General features: G+C 51.3%; 1 protein-coding gene across 3 annotated transcripts in view; it reads right to left on the reverse strand.

Moving 5' to 3' along the window:
* Positions 1-23571, reverse strand: part of SH3RF3 (SH3 domain containing ring finger 3) — a 366639-nt gene that overhangs the window by 81311 nt on the left and 261757 nt on the right. For all 3 annotated transcript variants that reach the window (XM_053200337.1, XM_027069408.2, XM_053200338.1), the window contains exons 4-5: positions 20862-21215; positions 1955-2034 (exon numbers count right to left, since the gene is read on the reverse strand). In XM_053200337.1, the coding sequence (XP_053056312.1) occupies positions 1955-2034; positions 20862-21215 (434 nt within the window). The remainder of the gene's footprint in view (positions 1-1954; positions 2035-20861; positions 21216-23571) is intronic.

Raw genomic sequence — 23571 nt, forward strand, 5'->3', positions numbered from 1 at the left:
TGGGTTTCCTTTCTCCAGTCTGCAGGCAACCCCCAGTCCCTCTGCTCCACCCCTTGGTCTTTCTCTGGCCCCCACAACAAGACTCCCAGACCTCACAGGTGGCATGCAGATTGTCACACACTTCAAGAGGCTCTTGGTTTTCTCCCAGGGATGAACTGCACCCATCTGTCTGTGGAAGTTTCATTCCCAGATGGCAAGCTGCACTCAGGACCCTGAGTGAGGCTCTCAGAACCCACTGCCATGCTCTGGGGTAAGGCAGATAGACAGAGGGCCTATTCATGTCTCAGGGCAGAGCAGGGATGGAAGGAGAGGGAGGTCACTCCATGCTCTGCACCACATTAAAAAGCCCTCCACAATATGGAAGATCTGTGCATGGTTGAAACCTCCAGTCTGTATTCACAACTCTTGGGGAGTAATATTCTTGGACGGTATTAATAACCTTTTGGGTCTCAAAGACAGAGCAGCTTTCTTGGTGGCTGATCTGATGTGTAAGAGCTGAGGGCTTTAGGCCAATACCAGAAGCACTCTGTACCCATGATGAGGAAGGTTTTGGTCATCAGAACACGTCCAAAATTATAGGGAGCCTGTGTGCCAGGCATTCATCTGGGGGGACACCTGGGGCTTGTTCTTGAAGAGCTCACTGTGTCCTGCCTCTCATTTAGGCAACCACATTAGGGAATAAGAGTCTCCTGTGGATACCAGTCAACTTCCTCAGGGACAGGGCCCTTCAGAAAAAGCAAGGCTATCACTGCCCATCCTGTCCTATATGCTTCTTTGCTCCCAGGTTTGAGTGGAAGCCACTGGAGCTTATCTAGGACAGCAGGTCAGAAGAAGAGCATGTCTTCTGTCTAGTGCTGGTGAAAACTTGAATTTCGGCCAAAGACACCTAAATGTAGCTCATTAATCTACATTCCCCTCAGGACACTAGGTACAAAATAGGTACATCTTAATGTCCTTTTGTTTAGTTGGTTGTGGTAATGATGCAATCAGAGCAGTGGGCAGATAAAGGGAGATGTTCAAGGATTTCCAATCTGCCACCAAGTAAAGACAAACATTTTGATTGGGTGTAAAGAGGTAGCTGAACATGTTCCAGTATATTTACACCTTTAGGAGACCTTTTGGAGCTCAGCAACTTGCTTTTTTCAAAAGGCTTTTTTTTTGGCTTGGAATACCTTTTGTTCTGCAATAATGTAGGTTCTAAGTGTCCCTTTGACCTTCATCGGATCTGTGGAACGTTCTATTTCACCATATTGTTTGCCAAATTCATATTCTCCACCTCAAAAGATTCATTCGAGTAACTGAGCTCATTGCCAAATAAAAGAGTAGAAGGCAGTCTAATTTTTCAGAACTATTTAAATGGGGAATTTTTTAAACTGCACGTATCTCTTAAGAGCTGTAATTTAACAAGAGCAAATCTTCTAAACAAGATAAGCATCTTGCTTCCTGGCAATGATTCATCTGGTTATATTTGGGGATGATATGCAGCTGTTATGATATAAGCTACCATAACTGTAGGGCAGTTGTGGCTGTTCAAATATTGAGTTACTTCTGAACACGTGGTGACTAGCTACTTCCCCATGCTCACAAGACCACCCGCAGCTCTGGCCCCCTCCACCCTCCAGAGCCCTCCCCCCCCCCCCCACCCAATACACACCTTCTCATGGGCCTCCAGGGTCTTCTCCGTGCTATGGCTGGTCCTTTCCTGATTGGCCTGTGCCATCAAATATTTTGAATATCACCCTGCTTATAAATGTCCTGGAGACACTGACATGAAAGAACCAGCTAGACTTTGTTTTCCATACTCTCTTATCAGCAGTGTTACTGATGCACATAACTAGACTGATTGGCTGGTAACAATTTAGAAAACCTATGGAAACCACATGTTTATATGCTAGCAGAGGTGGGAGGGAGGTGCTGAAGGCACAGGACCCCAAAAACATAAATGGCAGCTCACACGTTGAGGGGCAGCTGGACTTTGGGAGCTGTGCCTTGCTGTTCAGCCGCTGGGGCGGGTCCGGCCGAGGAGGAGGAGTCCTGGAAACACACAAGAGACAGGAGTGAGTTGACAGGAGGCTCCTGCCTCAAGAAAGAGAAAAGCATGATCAGGCTGGAGTCCAGAGTCACCTGTTCTCCCCTCACTGGCCTGACCCTCCAGCCTCTAAAATTCTCAGGTTCCACTTGCCTGGGTTGTTTGTCAATAACTTTTTTTTCAGCTCATTGAAGGGAGCTTAGCAGCCACTGACACTCTTCCAGAAGCAGCTTCCAAGTGCCTTCCGGAAGCGGCTTGGAAAGTCACTCTTCCAGCCTGCATCTGGGTTGGGCAGCATCGCACTGTGTTTAACATGGAAGAAGGCAGTGGAGGGAGGCCTGTTTTTATTCTTAGAACTTGAATTACTTGTTCTTGTGTTTGTCCAAGAAAACCCAGACAAAATGTTTCATGTGACAAAGCATGAGCTTATTTAAAAGCTGCTTTCCCAGGAGAAGATTAACCCCTAAGGAAAACTGATCCTTTGGCAGTGACAGGGGACAGGCATCAGGAGAACAAGCATCTCCCACATCAGACTCCAGGACCTCAAGGCTCCAAGGGTTTATTATGTGGGGATATGGCTGGAGGGGTGGTCCACTTTGAGATGCTTCCTGTTTAGCCTGTGGTGCATGTTAAACCCACTGAGGGAAGGAGTTAAGGGCCAAAAGAGGGATCCGGGCCACAAAATGATCTTGCTGAGGTGATTTCTGCACAGAGAATCCTACAGACCTAGCCATAGGGGCAATACTGTCCCAAGCCCCTCATCACTCACCTTGCCCCTCCTGCCCCAGCCCTCCCCAGGGAAGCATGCTTCTTCCTGGTCAGAGGTATCAGATGCCACAGGGAGTTAAACAACGTACCCCCAAAAGAAATGCCCAAGCTGTAGCCCCTGATATCTGTTAAGGTGACCTTGTTTGGAATAAAGGTCTTTGCAAATATAGTATAAGGTAGGGGTCCTGAGATGAAATGACCTTTTATTACAGTGGGCCCTAATTCCAGTGACGAGTGTCCTTATAAGAGACAGAAGAGGAGAAGAGAGACACCCAGAGGGGAAGCAACACCATGTGAAGACAGAAGCTGATAGCAGAGTGATGTAAGGAATCCAGGCAGCTGCCAGAAGCTGGGAGAGATTCTCCTTCAGTCTCCAGAAGCAACCAATCCTTGCAACACCTTAATTTTGACCTTCTGACCTCAGAACTGACAGAGAATAACTTCATGTTGCTTTGAGCCACATGTACCACTTTGTGGTACAGTTACAGCAGTCCCAGGAAACTGACACAGATGGGGATGCCTAGGGGTATCTGGAGGAGGGTGACATCTATGCCCCTCAAAGTCAAGAGAGCCAGGGCTCTCCTCCCTTCCTTGAGGGTCCCCTCTAGGCTTCCCACCAAGGGACAGGACAGGGATCCTAGAGGAAACTGGATGCAGATGAACAGGGAGCCAGGCAGGCTTGAGAAGAACCCTCAGGAGCTGCTAGTGCCTTGGCAGAGGCAGGCGGGGAAGCAGGACACAGGGGGGCTGCCCACGGCTCTGGCTGGCAATGATGGACATGTCACCACGTGTGGTCCTCGGATGGGTGAAGGTCACTAGAAGCGGAAATTACAAAAATGGAATGAGAGATGCACCTGGAACACATTCCAGGAAGGCAGAACAACCCTACCAGTCAAGTGACCACCACTTCCCTTGCAAGCTTGCATGGAGGGGTGAGGGGAGCATTTCTCCTCAACCCCCTGACCAGTTCTGACCTTGCTCAGCTCTGTGTGCTCCCGGCGACCTGTCGCTACCCCTCTAGGCAGTCAGCTTCCCTCCTCTAGCAGGGACCAGGAAAGGTGCCAGAGACCACATCACATCTGCAACCTCTAACAAGGCAGAAAGGCTACTTCTTGTTTGGACAACGGGGTGCCTGGCAGAATGAAAACATGTAGGCAGGAGCACACCTTTCCTTGTGTCTCCCAGGTAACTCCAGGTCTCAAAGGACTTCCTATTCCTGAAAGAGGGAACTTGGATTTTCAAAGACTGCCCCTCCACAGATTGTGTCCCTGTGGCTGACCCATAGACCGGTGTTTCCAGAGTGATGTATGGGAGCCAGTCTGAACAGAGGGAGACTTCTGCCTGCTCATCACACCTGCCCTCCCTTGGAAGGGAGACAGAGACCATCAAGGCTCAGGATTGTTTCCCTTTGGGATAGTTGTCAGTGGAGTTCACTGCAGCTGGCCAGACCGTCCTCCACAGAGCTTCAAGCAGGAGCCAGAGAGTGCCCTCCATGGGTGTGGCCACCTGGCTCCAGGCACCCCCATAGTATGGAGGACCCACAGCTCTCCTTGTATGGTCACGGGAGAAAGGTTAGGGCCCTTTACTCACTCACTGTAGCAGGTGTGGGGCAGGAGTGGCACCACATCGGAGATAGTTGGCAGACGTTGGTAAACATGTCCAGTGGGCAGCTCATCAACTGAGCAAGGTCACAACTGGTGAGTCAATGGGGAATGCCCCCCTTGCCCCTCATGCAGGCAGGGCAGTGTGTGACAGGCAGTCAAGTTGTAGAGTTGTTTTGCCCGGGTGGGTCATGTTCTAGGTGCTCACTGACCTCTGCTGATCACCCAACTTGTCAGGACTGGCTCAGGGCACAAACATGCCCTCTGACCCCAGTGTGGGGTTCACTGTGGGGGATAAGCATTGCACATGTCACGATAGATGTGGGGGTCCCAGAAAATGCAGCAACATACTGCAGGGATGCCACCTGGGGGCCAGAGAGGGCTTTATAAGTAGTAGGCAGGCCTGTTCGGTGAGGTGGTGAGGGTTGGGTAGGTGAGGAAGGAGCACAGAGGCCTGCCCAGCAAAGGCTGAGAGAAGCAAGCTTGGCATGCTTGAAACACTGGACAGAAAGGAAAGGCTGGGGTGACAAGGGGGAAGCACCCAAGTGCTGTAGAGCCAGGCCATTCATGGCCCCCTGGGCCACTATGTGAATTCTGGTCTTTGGCTTGAGGGCAGAGATGCCCTGGAAGGTGATGGGAGGAGGGTGGTGAGAGCAGACCTGCACTTTACAGGGGGACCACAATGTCTCAGCCATGCAGAATGCTGCTGAAAGGCCAAGTCAGTTGAAGGGCAGGAGGATCCCTTCAACATGGGGATGTAGGCATGCACATTGTGTTTATAGGGCTGGTGGCTGGTGCTGCTGAGTGACCCAGGTGGTTCATGCTCCCTGCCCCCACTTCCCAGGACACATACAAATGATATGGGTGTGTGCAGGATTCACATTCCCTGCAGCCCTCTGCCCTAGGCCCAAGCAGGTTGACCCTTGATCACTCCCTGCTATCCTGTTGTGTCATAAAGCAAATCCTGCTTGGCTGTGGCCCTTGTGACATGGCCGTGCAGTGTGGATGTCCTGAGTGGGGCTGCCCAGCTTACAAATTGGGGAAAGCAACTGGATGGGATAAGGAGCTTGTGGGCCAGAGCACTTCCTACACAGCCCCCCATCCTAATTTGGGCTTATGGACAAAGCTCAGTTCTGTAGAGGGAGGTGGGGGGGTGAGGGAGGAAGCCTGGTGACCCAGCAGCTTCCTGTTGGTAATGAATACAAAAACATCTGAACGAGGCAGAATGAAGGCACAGACAAGGATCTCACAGCCATGTTTTTTATAATATGTAAAACCTGAACTATGAAGCAGCTCAAATGTCCCCCCGTAGAGGCTTTGGTGGCAGATGATGGCATGGGCCCCACAGAGCCATATGATGGGAGGATGTGTAGGGTCCATCAAAAGATGCATGTATGGGGGCACCTGGGTGGTTCAATTGGTTAAGCGTTGACTCTTGGTTTCAGCTCAGATTATGATATTGCAGTTTATGATCTGAGCCTGACAATGGGGTCTGTGCTGACAGCATGGAGCCTGGTTGGGATTCTCTCTCTCTCTCTCTCTCTCTCTCTCTCTCTCTCTCTCTCACCATCCTCTGCTTGCTGTGCTCTATCTCTCTGTCTCAAAATAAAGATTAATTTTTTTAATGTTTATTATTTTTCAGACAGATACAGAGAGCAAGTGGGGTAGGGGCAGAGAGAGAGAGAGAGAAACACAGAATCTGAAGCAGGCTCCAGGCTCTGAGCTGTAAGCAAAGAGTCTGACGCAGAGCTCGAACCCACAAACCTGATCATGACCTGAGTCGAAGTTGGTTGCTTAACCGACTGAGCCACCCAGGTGCCCTGAAATAAATAAACATTAAAAACAAGATGCATGTATTTCCTTGAAAAAAGGTCTGGAAATTTATATATCAAATGATAATACTGGTAATTAGGGTATTTGGAATTTGGGGTAATTTTTTTAAAATCTGTAAGTTCAAGTTTTTCATTTTAATATCAATAAGTGGCCATGATTTTCTGATACATTTTCTGATACATATAAAAAGAATAACAGGGCTGGCTTAAGATCACACTCTGGTTGATGGTGATTCCATGCTTTCCTGGATTCCACACATGCCATCTTTGTAGCGATGCCAGGAGCCTTCAGATCCGCAGGGTGACCCTTCAAATTGCCCACCAGGTGACCATTGGCAGCAGCACGTAGGCAGAGGGCATCTGCTGGGCAGCAGGAGCCACAAGGACACAAGGTAACTGACTTAGAGCTCAAACCCATGACCCTGCTTTCATCAACATGCCTCCTGTCCAAATAAACTCTCCTGAAACAGCTAAACCAGTCTAAACCAGCCCCTCACATGCAAAGCACTGCTGACCCACAGTGGGGACAGCTCTGAGTCTTGCTGTGCCTGTAAAGCAACCTGCCTGGGGTCTCTACTGCCCAGTGTCCTTAAGGCACTCAAGCCAAAATCCAGCAGAAGGCAATAATGTCTGTGGCCAGGAGAGATGGAGAAGATTGACTTCCACCTGCTGGGCAGTGGGAAAGGCTGGCTGGGACTGTGGGCTGGGCCAGAGCTTGTGGCCTTGGGACTCCAGACCCCATCTTTGCTGGCAACTGCCAGCTCCTCTGGACCACACACAGGACACTCCATATGGCAGAGTGTCAAGAGGCCCAGGGAGACTATCGGGCTGCCCAGGCATGTGAAGCTACCTGAGATGCAGGACTGCACCTAAATAAAGCTGGAGGGGAAAGGCCTTCTGACAACTTTGCTGGAAACCTGGCCTCCAGGTGAAACTTGGTATGTCTGATGCTACAAAGAAAATACATGGGATTGCACAGCAAAACATTATGTGGAGCTGGAATGGAGGTGTAGAGAGAGGTAACCCTTGTGAAAGTGTTTTTTCCCAAAGGTCAAGATGGAGAATAGCCAACACTGATGCTCTGCAGAGTGTGTGTTCCCATCTTGCTCCTCTGTGCAGTGCAGCGCAGGGCCCAAGGCAAAAGGCCTTTTGGGACATCTGCTGAGTAGTGGCTACACCAGGCAGGGATCTACCCTCAGGAACCTAAAGACCTAAAAGTGTGACTTTCTGATGAAGACGGGGTATTCACCCATCCTGCTCTGAATCAGGCCTTTGTTTTTGTTACTATCAGTAGGAGGTGATGAGAAATGTTGCTGGTGGCAGCAGGTGGAGAGGGTGACCCCATTAACAGCCCAGCTGTGCACAACTGAGGACCACATGCCCAGCTGAGGAGAGCATAACCGATGAGATCGTGGTGCCTCTTGAGGAGCCCTGAGGGGTAGCCAGGGAGCTGCCAACCCCTGGGCAGGTATCACAGCATGAAAGGGGCTCTCCTTTAAGTGATTTTGATTAAAAATTCATGAGTACAATGCGTCCCACCAGGTTCCATATCATTAGCATCCTGCCAAGGCCTGGGAGGCACCGTGCTGATGAAGGCACTGCTACACCCTTACTGCATCACTCCCAGAACACACGGAACAAGCAGAGTTTAGTTTGAGGTAGATCTAACGCAACACTAGGGTGTCTTGTGCCCCTTGCCCTCTAGCTCTGACCATGCTGGATGGGGCTTTCTGGGCCTTAGGACTGGGGCCTGTTTCCTCCTGCCGAGAGCCATGTTGCTGATAACTGCTTTGATTTTTCATGCCTTAATTTTAAATGATTCTGGGCCTTAAGGGATTAGTGAAGCCTTGGCAGGAGTGAGAGAAATCAGGCAGGGATAAAAATAAGGAAGGAGAAGCAGCGACAGCCACTTTCAGATAAAAATAATTGGGAATGAGGCCCTCAAACAGATATTCTCCCTGTCTCCGAGGTCAGCAGGTAGACATCTCTGCCCTGACTTCATAGCCCAGCCCAGCCCTGTGTACCATGGAGCTGCACCACTGGTCTGTCACAAAGAAGGTCTTTGACTCTGATAAAGCAGGTTCATATCATACTCTTTTTGGATGACTCTATATCAGACAAAAGCTGGGGTTCATCCCAGGCAGGTGAGCACACATCGATCTGGGGGAGCCAGCCAACAAGAGGATCCTTGGAGCCACTGACCCTACAGAACGTATGACTCCAGAAATCCCTTTGGACCTAATGTTCAAAAATACAGTCCACAAGCTTTTAACAGGAGGCAAGTATATGTGGGGTCAGCTGGCTGGGTCAGAGGTCAGAGGTGATGCCCCCATCAAATAAAACTGACCACAGTATTAGCAAACAGGGGGATAGCATGCCAAGGAGCCTAGTAATGCTGCTCCCTGGTGCCACTCATACCCACTGCCCTCCAAGGACATGCATGGGTCAGGAGGCTGCAGCACAGGCAGGCTATGTAATCCTGCGATCGAGGCAAACTGCCTTTGATCTTCCAGGCCTCCTTTTCCCACCTATAAAAGACAGAGCCACCAAGACAGCACGGGTGAGTTGTTCATACACCCCTGGAGTGGGCTATCACTTCTTGTGGTGGCCTGTATATCTCTTCATAGTATTCTGGCCTCTGCTGGTAGGAAGCCCAGCGTCAGTTTCTGGCTGCAGTGTGGAGGCCATGGACCCCTGATTCCAAATTGTCAGGTTGTTACCAGACACCAGAGGCCCAGAGGTGCATTTTAATGGGGCCCCTGAGTGGTACTGGAAAACAGGCCATTTTATTTTCCTGCTGGGATTAGTAAGAGGGAAAAAGGGGGTCTGTGGTTGGCAGGCTATATGGGGGCTCCAAGGCGCTTTCCTGGATACACTGGCACAGACTAATACCCTGAGAAAAACATCTCCTTGTTTTAATTTTTAATATGAGTCCAGAAAACACTGTCATCACCCCAAGGAGCAGTGAAATGAGCATGTTTTATTCATCACACACTACCACTCTGTAACACAGAGTGTAATCATACTCTTAGGAACGTGCTTCCTAAAGAAAACTTTAGAATGAAACATTTTGGCCTGATTCTTCTGCTTGCCTCAAAAAAGAACCATAAACAGCTTGCAGGGCCAGAGGGTCCAGGGATGCCTCCCCACACCCTGGCCCAGGGGATTTGAGCTGGGGGGCCCAGCAGGGCTGGGAAGGGCAGGGGCCTGGGCTGGATGTGCTCGTGCTGATAGCTCGAGGTCAAGGGCCAAGGAGCTTGAACAAGATGGTCTGTCCCAGGAGAGAGAACGGGCCATGCTTTATGCCCACATAACCTTCACTGCTCTCTTGTCGGCACTCAGGAAAGCTGGCTGACTGCCCAAAATGGAGTCCTCAAGGAGGCCTCCATTCAACTCGAATACTGCCCCGTACCCATTCTCCTCCCTGCAGGAACTTGAGTTTGCTCACCAGCATCTGACCCTAGCATCTGAGCTACTGACTCCAGGTCTTCATGAACAGGCCCCTCACTTAGTCTCCATGGTCTTCTCAGGGGTTGACAGACTCACCTGTTGCTCAAATCTGGCTATTCCCTTCTTTTGTAAATAAAGTGTTAATGACATCCAACCACACCACCCATTTGCTGCTTTCACCCACAAGGGCCTAAGTGAGAAGCTGTGACAGAGATCACATTGCCCACAAAGTCTAAAATATTTATTATCTATCTGGCCCTTTACTGAAAAGAGTTTGCCAACCCCTGCTGTAGGTGTCTATAGTGAAAGGATGAACTTCCAGCGTCTGCTCTCATCTTACGGGATCAAAAAGCCACAGCTGTGCCAAAACCTCTTAACAAGGCATCCCCAGAACATTCTTAACCAGAATGGCCAAAAAAGAGGGGTAGGATATTGGAGAACAGTATCCGCAAAGTGGCTCTAGGTTAGGAGATAAAAATCAGCTTGCATGATGGTCTCAACTGCAGGAAGGTGCCAGGAGCTCCTGTGGACCACCCCGCCCCCCACTTCTTTGTGTGAGCCTGTAAGACCCAAGGCACCTTCATACGGCTTTGCACAAAACGTATATTAGTCATATCCCAACAACCTATCTGTTCTGCCTTCAAACAGAAGGTGCCTCCAATATAGTGAGAAGCTGCAAGAGGGACAAGCTTTGAGAAACTCTTCTCCTCAACTCTAATTCCGTGTGTCCGTCCATCCACCCATGCTTCTGAAAGCCCCCTTCACAGAGGCTCCACACCAGGCACTAAGGGTGCAAAAGGGGCAAACAGACCTGTCTTAGTGAAACTCATAGGCTGTGGTAACATTTTGAGAGCTGGTGGCTCTCCTGGCCCAGTTGTACAAGCTTAAGGGACAAGCGGGAGGGCTGATCAGGGAAGGCTGCAAGAGTTTCCCACTCCTCACTGCATCCAGATGATGCCTGGGGAGTGGGGGCAGGGAAAGGGCAGCAGGGTATGCTCTGGCAAGTGGCTGTGGCTGGCTAGGGCAGGGGGTAGGTAGCTAGGAGATCAGGGGCAGGTGGCAAAGTTCTGAACCTCCTCATGGCCCTCCTACCAAGAAACAATGTACCTTTGTGCCTGAGCCTTGATGGAAAGTGGAAGACCCAGGAGGATGCCAACCTCAGTGATCCTTGGTGCCCATTCTTGCCTCCTTTCCTCGTTTCCTTCCAGAAGCAAAGCCACCCTTCTTCTTCTGATCTGCCATGGCCCTTCCTTTGTGCTCATCTATGGAGCTTCCTACTTTCTACCTTCCATGGCATGGATCTATGTTCTTGTCTCCTGATGGCTGTGTGGGTCCTAGAGGCTGGGGTCTATGAGGAAACCCTTTTTATATCTGCCACAGGCTGCTGTTTTTGTTGCTCTTATTTGTTTGCTTATTTTTGAAAGAGAGAGAGAGAGAGAGAGAGAGAGAGAGAGAGAGAGAGAGAGAGAGAAGGAGAATCTTAAGCAGGCTACATTCTCAGTACAGAGCCCAACACAGGGCTCCATCCCACAGCCCTGGCTGAGATCATGACCTCAGCCAAAATCAAGAGGTGGTCACCCAGGTGCCCCCACAGGCTGCTGCTTTAACAAAAGCTCACCAAACTTGAGAGGCTGGATGGAGGGAACCAGTAGCTCACCTGCATTTCTGGGCCAGCACATGCCTACCCAGAGCCCCTGGGTGCTTACCAGGTGCCAAGGTGACACCAGGGACCTTCCCTGATGTGTCCCTCCCTCATCCACCAGCAGATGGTCCAAGGCACAGAAAGAAACTGTGGATATGGAAGCTTCTGTCTTGTCATAGCAGCAAAAGAAACATGGTTGGCACTTGATACCACAGATGAAGAGCCTGGAAGCTGATGAAAACAGCCAGGCCACAGTTCTCTGTCCCTACCTTGAAGGCACAGCTGGTAAGTCAGGGACACACAGCAAATCCCAGATTTACAAAAGAAAGCACTCCTTGCACAAGGTCCTCAGGATGGGATTTTTTATTTCATCCCATGGTCACTTGGTACTGTTTTTTTTCTTGGCTCCTTCTAAAAGCATGGAGTTAAATCTGTAACTTTCTGAAAATGCTAACAATAAGCATGAGTGCTCTGCCCTGCAGGTGAGTGACAGAGCCTGGGGGCTGCAAGGCCATTAGCACAGAGCCACCATCACTTCCATCAGTGCTGCCCCCTGAGCTTCTTCCCCGTCAGAGCTGTGTCCCGTGGTAGAGATAAGATCCAGCCTGTAAGAGCAGCTTTGCGGAGAGCCCCTGGTGCGTGCCCCTCTGATGGCAGGTGGGGGCGGGGGCGGATCTTAAAGATGCCCTGGAAGCTTCCAAGTGGAGTTCTCCTAATTACTTCTCAGATGCAGGAAGACACTCGAGGGGTGTTCCCTTTTGATGTTTTCCCTGAATGTCAAATACATCCCCTTCCATTGATTTCGAAGGGCATTTTCCTAATCTCAAGGGTTTCTGTTTGCTTATGGGAAGTTGATTTGTAAGCCATCCGGCTCTGACACCACACATGGGGTCTGATGAAGGAATCTATTCTTGGCTCAATGGGGTTAGCCTGAGTGTGACGCTGGCCCCTTCACAGAGAGAGCCCAGAACTGGAGAGCCCTTCCCAAACGTGGAGTGCTCCATCCCACAGAACCAGTGTGCACCACACGGACAGTCCAACAACCACCAGCATCAAAACGTGGCCTGCGGGCTTTATAAGTGTCAGCCCCTCCCGTTGTCCAGTTCTGCCTCTTCAAGCCTCCCAGCCCCTGTGGTAAGCAGTTAAACACTCACAAACAGATACACTGCTGGGCGCAGTGGTGTCATGGGGCTGTTCACCTCTCCTCCCCACAGGTACCCACTGGACTCCGCCTCCCCACCCTCTGCAAGTAGAGCAGGGCCGCTGCGAATTTCCCTCCCCTGCCACAGTGATGAGACACTCTAGACCAGAGGTCAGCAAATGTGTTCTGTACTGGGCCAGAAAAAGTCATATAATCTCTGTTACAGCAACACAGCTCCTCTGTGTGGCTTGAAACCAGCTACAGATGATGTGTGAATGAGCAGGGGGCGCCATGTTCTACAGAAAACTTTATTTACCAGTTTTGGCCTGTGGGTGTCTGCTGGTGTCCCAGGAAGAGAAGAGAACGCCGTGGGTCAGCTAGACACGCAGAGTGGGTGGGAAGTAAGCCTCTGAGGGTTTGGGGCTGCTTGTTACCGTAGCATGACCTGGTTCACACTGGCTGATACCGGGCCACTCCAGAGCTATATGAGCCCTTGGAGGTCCCTCAGGCAGTCTGGTGGTGACTTTACTCACTTACTTGGATTCCTGTTTGGTTTATGAGGGAATAGTTCTAAAATGTGACTAATCACTTCCTAATGTGATCCAATGATCTCTATGAGCAAATAATTGGATTTTAAAAATTGGAGTCGGCCTGAATAGCTTCCTTTCTGTCCTCTCCTCTGATAACCCTCCCTCTCCCAGCAGAAAGGAGACACATGAGTGCTGCTTCATTATTCACGAGGAACTGAGCTGACCCTCTGACCTCTCCAAATGGCAGGGAGAAATAATTCATAAAGGGTGCAAATGTGAGCAGGGCAGGCCATCTGAGGCTCAGCCGACCATGTACCCCTGGGAGCCCCTCAGCTGGTCACCTTGCAGCTGTACCTCTCTGCAGCTGACATGGATCGTGAGCCTTCAGGGAGCTGGTAGCAGTGGTGGGGAGGGGGGCACATGGCATTTCTGGCATTACATTAAGTGTGAAAGATCGCTCAATATACAGTGCAGCTGGCACAGGCCCTATGCCCACCCAAGGAAAAACCATATGGGTATGAACTCTGCTACAGGCCAGGTACCACGATACAGAAGTGAATGACAACCAGTCCCCACCCTAAAAGACTTGAAGCTAAGGGGAGCAGCCATATACACAAATGAAGGCCACACCTTCCATGATAAATGTATGCAAAAGTCCTGCAGGCACAGAGGAAATGATTGGGGGAAGGTGTCCTGGAGCCACGGGAAGCTGTGGAGGGGAAGTGACTGTTTCAGATGGCTGTAAAGGGTGAGCAGGAATTTCCCATCCAGGGCTGTGTCTGGGTGTTGTGTTGGGGGCAGGATGAGAGGGGAAGAGGGTGAGCAGGAAGCAGACAGGACGGGCATAGGTATCAGTCTTGGTGTGGGGTGCACAGGCTGCAGGTCTGGGCAGCCAGCATGGGAGTGGACAGTTAACTGAGCAGGGGAGGCTGGAAAGACAATCTGGGGCTAAGTCTGAATGGCTCTGCAGGCCAAGCTAAGAACTTGGAGTTTATCCTAAGGCAATGCAGAGTCTCCAGAAGCATTTGTGGAAGGATCAGGCCAATTACATATGGATTCCAGAGGGAATCCCAGAAGCAGGGAGTTAGGAATCAGTTGATGCCAAGTTGGTGAGGGCTCAGAGAAGCCTGAACCAAGGCAGAGTGGGTGCCATGGAGAGAAGGACCCCAGTGGTGGGGCTGGGACTGCTGGGCTTGCCCGACATCCACGTGCTTCTCCACATGTCCCAGCCTCTTGAAGTTAATCTGGGGCTGAGTGTCCAGTTCTAGTGAATGAACTGAGAGGGGAGGTGATGAGTATTATCTCCAGGCTGAGGCAGTTAAGTGCACAAGGGCTTCCTCTCTAGGCCCCTCTTCCTGCTGGAGGCCATGTGCTGTTGAAGACACAGCTACAAGAGGAAGCAGGCTGGACACCATGAGCATGCCATTCAGGAGGGCCGCCTGACCCACTGCACAAATGCATGATAAATGCTCCCTGGGTTAAACCACACCAGCATCAGGAATTGTTTGTAACAGTGGATGATCTACTTCATCCTGACTAATGGCATGAGAGAAATACTTCAGAATTGGAGCTGACACCTCCTTGGATGGCAGAGGTGACAGGGAGAGCAGAGTTTGGAGGACACAGGGTCTTAGCTTCAGGAATTTGGAGAAGAGAACAAAGAGAAGGAAATAGGTGTGAGGACAGAAGAGAATAGTTATTCTCTCCTGACATGGATTGATATGGAGTACCTCTCCAGGGGAAGCTGGCAGGTAGCAGGAGGAAAGAATCTATAGTTGAATAAGGTCTGGGGAGGCAGAGTTTAAACAGTTTGGGGGTTAGCTGTTGGCTGGATGAGAACCCCCGGGTATGTGTGTGGGACAGGAAAAAAAGGCCAGGGGAGCACTGATGTTCACATGGGAGTTGGAGGAAGAGGGTCCAAGGGTGAGCAAAGTGCTCAGAATTTCAAGAAGGGTCCCAGAAGCAAAGCGAAGAGAGGCTCAGGAGGGGAGTATTGCCCAGTGTCCGAAGCTGCTGGATGCCAGCTGGGGATGTGGCGCAGGGACACAGGACCTGCTGGTGGCCTTGCAGGCCACAGGCTGGGTGTGGGCAGCAGGGGTGGAGGTAGAGGTCAGACTGCAGAGCTGAGTGCATCCACTGTGAGATGGAAGAAGTGTGTTCCCAGAGGAGGGAAGAATGAGAGGCATTTAGAGGAGATAGCCATGCTCCTTCCCTTAATGGTTTCAACGTACTGATTCTATAGGTCAGTTGGGAAATCTGAAGCCTAGCATCCTTGTTATTTAGGCCATTCTTTTGTTTTGGGTCTGAAGGAAGCATTTATATCAGGTGGCCATCCATCCCTATGCAAGATCCTATGATAATTTTTTGCTAGACATAAGCCTGCATTTCCTGAACTGGAGCTAACCACAGTGGTCTTAGACAATTGAAGGCAGGAAGAAATAAATGCATTACTTGTAATGATAATAACAACAAATAAGAGTCAACAAGGCCTCCAACAGTCACTGAGAGAAGACCAGCAGGAAGGAGAAGGGCCGACCCTCTTCCACCTTACCCACTGCGGCCATAGCCTGGCTCTGCACCTCCAGGAGGGGGAGGCCGGGTACAGGCAGTCACCTGGACACTATCCTTCCAGTCCCTGCCTGCTGTGCCTTGTCCCTGTGCCCCAGCTCTCCAGAACTAACCTCTGGGGCCGAGTCTAGAGCCTCAGGATTCCCACATGGTTCACAGAAACCTCACGAGAAGGCTGCTGTCTGACAGCACACTTCACGGTGAGAAAGGTGCACAAATTCCAGAACCTCCCACGTTCCCACCCTCCTATCAAGTTCCAGACTGGGGGAGGATGTGGAATTGGTGCCTTTCAACTTGGGCCAGAGTCAAAACATTCTTCCTGTTCTGCTTGAGGACTCCCTCCTCTGACCTGACCTGACCCTACATAACCACTAGGTTTCTCTTTTTCTTCTCATCATGGCCTTTTCTGCCTTTACAGGGTCAGCATCAAAACAACCTCAGCCACAAGTCTCTTTTTGTAAAGGGCCAGAGAGTCCACACTTCAGGCTGTGGGCTATTTGTTCCTCTCCTTTTCCTGTCCATCCTCTTCATTTCCTTTTTGAAAACAACCCTTAAAAACATGCAGATTATTCTTAGCGCCAGAGCCATACAGAAGCAGCCCTACCAGGCACAGTTTGCCAGCCTCGGGCCCAGTACAGCATCCTGGCTGCACAGCTGACTCCCTGCAGAGCTTTAAAGATCTCCAGGGGCAACATGACATCTTTTTTGGCCTTCCCTCCACCAGCATAGGAGTATGCATCCCCTGCCTGTTGCTGTGACAGCACACTGGGCCCTCGTCTTGGCTTTGAGAAGGGAAGAAAGTTCCTCAAACTCCAGGGAAACACTGCCTCTCTGGGTGGGGCATCTGAATGAGGCCCTTGAGCAGACCTGAGCCCACCTGGCCTGGGGGCCTAGTGTGGCTCCCAGGCCTCAGTGACTGTTACATAGCATCCCTGAACAGTGACTGTTACACAGTATCCCTGTACATAGACCTGGCTGATACAACGTGCCAACCCTCCCTCTCTGACTCAGGGGTGGGTCCCGGATTGGAAGGTTTTAAAAGCCTCCTCAGGTGGCATGGCACACACCAAATAGGAATCCAGACAACCAGGATCCATAGCTCTGTCCCACAGCAAAGCCTCACAGCCTCCTTTATGTCTTCTCCACTGTCCCCCTCAGGAGCAGGGACCTGGCCTTCCCTGCTGATGGGCCTCTGGTACTGCACACAGGTCCTGCACAGAGACGACCATACCACATTTTCTGTAGAAAGCCTCCAGACACCACCCTCTGCAGCTCAGTGAAGGGAAATATTGTGGGGTGACCAGCTATCCTTCTGTGCCTGGATGGTCCTGGTTTTAGCACTTAAGTCCTGTGTCCTGGGAACCCTGCAGCACCATGTGCAATGGGACGCTGGTCACCCTGTATAGACTTAGGGCCCAGGTCTAGGCATGGCCTGTGACACATCCTGGAGTGTGAGAAAAGGGCTGTTGCTGGTGTCTGAGGTGCTGGTTCTTCTCGCTGCACGCAGTGGGCCAGGAAGCTCTCAAGTCCCCAGACCCAGGCCACACCCCAGACCAGCCACCTCAATGCTGTGGGGCCAGGGCTGTGCTGGGGGCATGTTCAGACCTCTGGGTGACAGTGACTGGAACATATTTCACCAGATTCTGGGAGGGATGCTTGGTTTCTCTGGTGGGTTCACGATACAAGGGACCACACCCCGCCTGGTCTGGTTGTCACTGGGGACAGACCACTGAGCGGCTGACAGTCAGGGGGGACATAGGCTTATGGGGATGCTAATCAAGCCCAGACTTCCTAGAAAGGAGGTGTGGCTGCAGGCAGTCTTGGCGTCACCCACTCTTTCATCTACCTGTGGCCTCCCAGCACCTCCAGGGTCCAGCAAAGTACACAGCACAGGGAGAATTTCAGAGCAGAGCAATGGCCAGAATACATGAGGCCGGGAGCCCTGGGAGCCCTATCTGATGTCTTGGGGCTGGTGATCCATTCCACGATTCTCTGAGCAGCAGGGAGAACCACCACAGCCAATAACATGCCTGCTGAGAAAAGGCAATCTGGTGCTCTCATTTTACCCTCTTAACACCTGCACCATTGCTCCATTTAATACACGAGAAAACTGAGGCTCTGGGAGAAGAGATGGGACAGCTTTTCTAGGGTCAAGAGGACAGTGTTGAACCTGGCTCTCTCTAGTGGCAGCTCTCTAGGCTCAGAGAGGTTCAGCAACTCTCCTAGGTGCACAGCTAGTGAGCAGGGCCCCTGGTCCTCCCCCTGAAATGCCGCCCTAGACTGCCTGACACCAGGTCCCAGGCTGAAAGAGAAAGGGGAGGAGAGAGGTGGACAGCCTTTATAGAGCACCAGCCGCTCTCAGCAGGGACTGCCTGGCATTTTCCCTCTTCATCTCCTTGGGCCTGAGGTCAGCCCCATACATTTACAGAAGGGAAAGCTGAGGGGTTACGTGATGTCCATGTCCTAGACTCACGTCCATGCCAGTCCCGATGGGAGCTGGGGTGCAGGGAGGGCTGTCAGAGGAGCACAGCACTGAGATATTACTTATGCCCTCTGGGCCTCAGTTTCCTCACATGTGACTGAAAATAATTCAATCTCACTGGCTCTCCTGATGGTGGGATGTGCCATGAAGCCCTGACAAGGGAGGTGAGATCAGTACAGAGGAGGAGGTAAGGATGGAACAGGGCTGCCAGGAGGTGTGGAAGCGAGCCCCAGACCACACACACCCTGGACATCACTCCACGGACAGCCATGCACCTTGTACTCTGCTGGGACCCCATAGCTTCAGGCTTAATGGTGCTCACCACATTCCGTCTCAAAAGCAGGGAAACAGCTACCATATTTTAGAGCCATTTCTATAGAAACCACAGCCCCCACACTTCCTTTCCACTTTAAAAAGGAACACAAAAGGGAGAGAAAAGAGTCAATGATGTTGGCAAGCCCCAACTCAGCTACTGAGGTGCTCCCTTGTCCATGTATCTCACCTCTTCAGAGCATATCACCCACACTGGTGTGTGTGTGTGTGTGTGTGTGTGTGTGTGTGTGTGTGTGTGTGTGTTTGCATTTGGTTCATTTTCCTCCACAGGTTTAGAATCAAGTCAATTATACAAAGAGCAGAGCAGTCATCTCACATTGGGTGGCCCCTTCTGATCTGAGTTACTTCTACACAAGGTAGCATGTCACCTTGGGAGCCTGTCTTGCAGACGCACTCAGCTGGAGCTGCTGACCCAAGGCCACACATGCCAGCCTGCCTGGAAGCAGGGACATAGGTCCAGCCGCCCCTTGTCCATCCAGTTGGCTGCTCTTCCAGGACACACAGGCTTGATGCTACAAACTTTCTATACAACATTGTGCCATGTTCAACCAGGGTTTAATAATTGCTGTTTGACAACAGCTACTCTTGTTCTCCAGAAGAAAATTCTCTGGGACCCATGATCTAAAGTCATAAAACCTCTGCTCTTGCAGCCCAAGAAGCCCTGGGTGTGCAGGTGAGGGGTGCATACATGTGGGCAGAACTGGCCTGGGCTCTTGATGACCAGCCTTTGTTCTACTCACAGGGGCTAAGAGTTCATCTTGTCAGTAAAGACAGTCTATGCCACAACCTGGATGGCATATTGAGTCTGGAGGGGCCTGAGGGGTCTGGGACCTGACTGGATGCCTGCTGGGGCCAGCACTGCTCTAGGTCCCTGGGCACCAAGGAGCCAAGGTGCTCCTGCTCTGCCATCCTGGAGCCCATCCCCTTATGCCAGCCTGGCACGTGGAGGCCTCTGTTTGTGGATGGAGACATACCCGCAATGATGCTGGATTTCTCCAGGTGCATGATCACAAAGCTCAAGTCTGCTCCCCAAGCACAGAACTCTGGGACTGGGTCCGCCTCCTAGAGTGTGCCTGGCATGGTGGGAAGGAGGTGCCATGTGGCGCTGTGGCCATCTGCAGGATCTGTGCCTAGCACACTACAGCAGCCTGAGTGGTCCTTAGGTGGACCAGGGATGGCTGTCCTGGTGTGACCCATGAGGCCAGCAAAGCCATACTGAGCCTGGAAGGCAGCAGGGTAGGTGGCAGAGTGGGGGTTGGTCTCTGGGTGCAGCTGACCGAGGACAGCAGGCTGGTGCCTGCAAGTCACAGTATGTGGTGGCTCACCCTTAACCCATAGCTGCTCAGTGCTACCCCTTATGTGGGATGGGAGTTAAGTTAATTTGGGATGGGAGATAGGTGGAAACTGCTTTGCTTGACCTCTCACCCTTTCCAATGATCTTTATGAAAGTCTAGAGCCTGCCCATGACTTTTACTTCAAGTGTAACTGTTGGAAAATGAGACCCAGGGTCCCAGCCCTCTCTATCAATAAGTGAATTCGGCACCTAAGTCCTTGTGGAACAATGTCAAACACAAATTTTAAAAAATATGTTCCCTTCCTGCCCTGGGACCTGTCTATAGTAGACTGCAGACTCCAGGAACTTTCCCTCTGCTCCTGTTAACTGACAAGCTGTGAACAGGAGGGCTGAGAGCAGGTAAGGGTAAAGGAAAGGTAGAGAGAACACCAAACCCTGCACTCAGGCATGCAGAGCCCATGTTGTGGGGCAGGAGGAAAGTGCCAGAGAGCTCTGCTGACATCCATTCAGAACCTCCAGGGAACACTGGGGAAGCCTGAGCCTTGGACTTATTGCCCATGAATTACAGGACATAGACACCAGGATGTATGTAGAGACTAGTACGTAGGGTATGAGACAAGCACTGGCCTGATGGATTGAGAGTAAGTCCCTCCCCTTGCCTTTATCTTACTAGTGTAATGACACCAGGGACAAATCTAGAAATAGAAGGTATCTGTAAAAGTAAGAAGAATGTAACCAAATAATATAGTTAATTCTGATTCTGAGGTCTGTTGAAAGGGAACAAGGTTAGCAAGTGTTAGAGATGCCAAAAAGATACTAGCACTGAAAACAAACTAAAACCAGACCTACTGCAAGACACAGTCAGATGGCACTGAATGCACACTGACAAAGGATAACTTTGAGTAATGTGCCAATGTTAAAGGCCATGTCACGGGCCATTGAGAAGCACCTCACACACCTTCTAGATCATCTTCCAGACACTGAGTACCATTCATATGTTTACCAAAGCTTAGGAGGTCCCTGAGGCCAGGTGGGGAGAAGGAAGCCATGATGACCTCAAAGGGCACTGCTGCCACTGTCTTCCTCATGCTCGTTTGGGGATGGGATACGGAGCATACAGCTGACGATGAAGTCATCAGACCTCAGGGCTAGACACCTGGCACCTCCCTGTCCATGCACCGAGGACGTTACCTGGGCAGGAGCACTGCAGGACAGATGAGCCAGGTCACCAATCCTGGCTGCAGCCCGGGGATCGCTGGAGCTGATCAAGACCGGAGCACTAATTTCCATGGAGTGCCTGTGGCTGGTGGCCTGGGAGGACTTGTGTGTCACACTGAGCGCAGTGAAGGAGTGGCGCTTCTTGGCATTCTTCTTGCTGTCCACACGCCGCTGAAAGGCACTGACTGCCCCAGTGCTGCTTAACGTGGGTCCTGGGGCCACACTGGCTGCCGCGCCAGGGTCAGAGGGCAAGGAGGCATGGCAGCCAGATGCAGCAGCTGGGCACGGCTTGTCCATCTCAATGAGCTGCTTGGCTGAGTCATTGAGCTAGGTGAGAAAGACAGAGGAAGGCTTCATTAAATAGAAGTCACACACTCGGTCCTGCTCTCCATGCTCTCAGCCTGTGTCCTTAGTTCAACCCGACAACATTTTCATAATCACATAGATCTTTCCAACAGGGCATCCCTGTGAATGGTGCCAGAAACAAACAGAGGCCGCAGGTTACATCTACAGATTTTATTGAGAAGGTTTCTGGAGCAGCTGTTTTTGTCTGCCCCTATGTAGCCCCAACCCTCTCCCAGGCTGCCCATTTCTGGGGTGTGAGGTGCAGATTTGCAGAGGGCATGGGACAGAGGGAGAAGAAGAAGGAACACAGCCATGCATCCCACACTCCCTACGGCAACAGGTTCCAGCCTGCCTTGCACAGTTCTGGCCAGGCTGGCAGGAAAATGCAAGGTGTATGACCAGAATGCACTTCTTAACTGCTGGTGACTGTGCATGGATGCTCTTTGCAGTACCTCCACCGCAGTACCTCTTTGCAGCCTCCACTCAGGCTGTCAAGACCCAGAGCTGATGTGACTCCCAGTGCATGAGGATGCAATACTGTATTGTTTTCCGCAATTCCGTAAGGTACTGCTCCTTCCCTTATCTCCTGACCTGTTCCATAAAATAGAATGGGCTTTTACAGGGAAGAGTTTGCCTTTGACAAAGTTGGATCCTGGGTGGTGTTCATCAGGAAAGGTGGGACGGGCTGGAGTCCATGAGCAGCCAGTGGTAACTGGGAGTCAGCACTCCATGCCAGCTGACACAGGGCTGTGCTGTGGCACCTGAGCCCAGAGGGGCCCTGTGCTCATGGTGGCCTGGGGATCTCAGGTCAGTTACCCTCTATGAGCCAACTTGACCCCTGACTCCACACTTGGAGCAAGTTTTTCATTCCAGGTGTACAATGGAGCTCTTCCTTCTTGGTCTGCACTTGGCTCAAACTAAAGTTGTACTAATGGGGGAGCATGCACTGATGGAAAGAATGAAGGATGGGGAGCGGGTTACTGTGTATACAGAGTGGCCAGGAAGAAGGTATGACATGAGAGAATCAGCTTGGGAGCATCTCCACAAGGTGGGTTAAATAAGTATCATTATGCTAGGTAATGCCTGTAAAATCCCATTCCTTTTCCTCATCTTTTCATATGTGGCATAAGAAATTGAGCCAATGCCAACTAGCCCTGTGGGGAACCTATGGTTGGGAAGTGCAGAGTAAGTCATAAAGGAACACAAGCCTTTGCTTTTTGCTTGCTCCTTAGCAAACAGAAACAGCTTACAGGTGTCATGGGCTTGGGCAGGCCTGACACACAGCTTCTGCTAGCACGATGCAGCTCTGCTGGTGCTGGGGAGCAGCAGCCACAGAGACACCTACACCAGTGGGCATGGGTGCCCTAGTCCAGCTTCTTGACCATGAGGCAGCAGCACACGGCTGGATCCTGGCTGTGGCTGAGAACAGAGAGGACAGAGCTCCTGCTGGCTTTCCAAGGCCAGCTGGGGCTTCATCCCTGCCTGCTCAGTCCTTTCTCTCCACATATCATATTCCAAATTTCCAGCCTATAGACATTAGCTCTGTGTAATTCCTAGGGGCAAAGGCCCTGAGGACGGTCACTGCCAAGCTCCAGTCTGCTTTCTGAATGTGTTCCAAGCACACCTCTCTGGCCTGACATAGAACGGGTGGAAATAGCCAGGAGCCTGCTGTGTTCTTGCAGGTGGACAGTGATGTCCCAGCCCATCCATTTCTTCTTAATGGTCTCAAAGGTGAAAAGGTCCCACCACTCTGAAGAAGTTTTCATAAAATTTACTTCAAGATCTGGGCCTTGGCCAGGGTTTTTTCTGTGTGACCACTGAGGCAAGCACAGGCATGCCTGTCCCTGAGAGATGGGCAAGGAGAGGTCTCCAGTGGCTCATGAGGTGTGGGCAGGGGTTGAGGGAAGGATGCTTTCATGGGCAAGCTATCCCCGGGCAGGCCAGTGCTGACCGGTGGCGTAGTGCCCTGGATGTGCTCCTGCACGTTGCCCTTGTCACTGCAATAAAACTAGAAAAGAGAATTAGAAAAGGAGAAAGGAGGATCAGAAAGAAAAATGTGCAGTGTCAGACCATCTAGAAGGCTGAGTGGGACCCACCACCCCCTGGGATTTGAGATGCCGGCAGCAGGGTGTCCCCACAGTTCTGCCACAATGAAGTGGGGGTAGGCTTCAGATGTCAGCCATGCACAGGAGGTACAGATAACATTCCCACAACAGACAGAATGTCAGGGGTCAGTGGGGCTGAGCTGACCAAAAAGCCTTAGGGTCTTGGAGCCCAGAGTTTCAGGGTGTCCAGACAGAGCAAGCCACCCCATGCTAGCCCCAGTAGGTCTCACATG

The sequence above is a fragment of the Acinonyx jubatus genome, chromosome A3 (genome assembly GCF_027475565.1).
Source record: "Acinonyx jubatus isolate Ajub_Pintada_27869175 chromosome A3, VMU_Ajub_asm_v1.0, whole genome shotgun sequence".
In the NCBI taxonomy this organism is placed as follows: Eukaryota; Metazoa; Chordata; class Mammalia; order Carnivora; family Felidae; genus Acinonyx; species Acinonyx jubatus.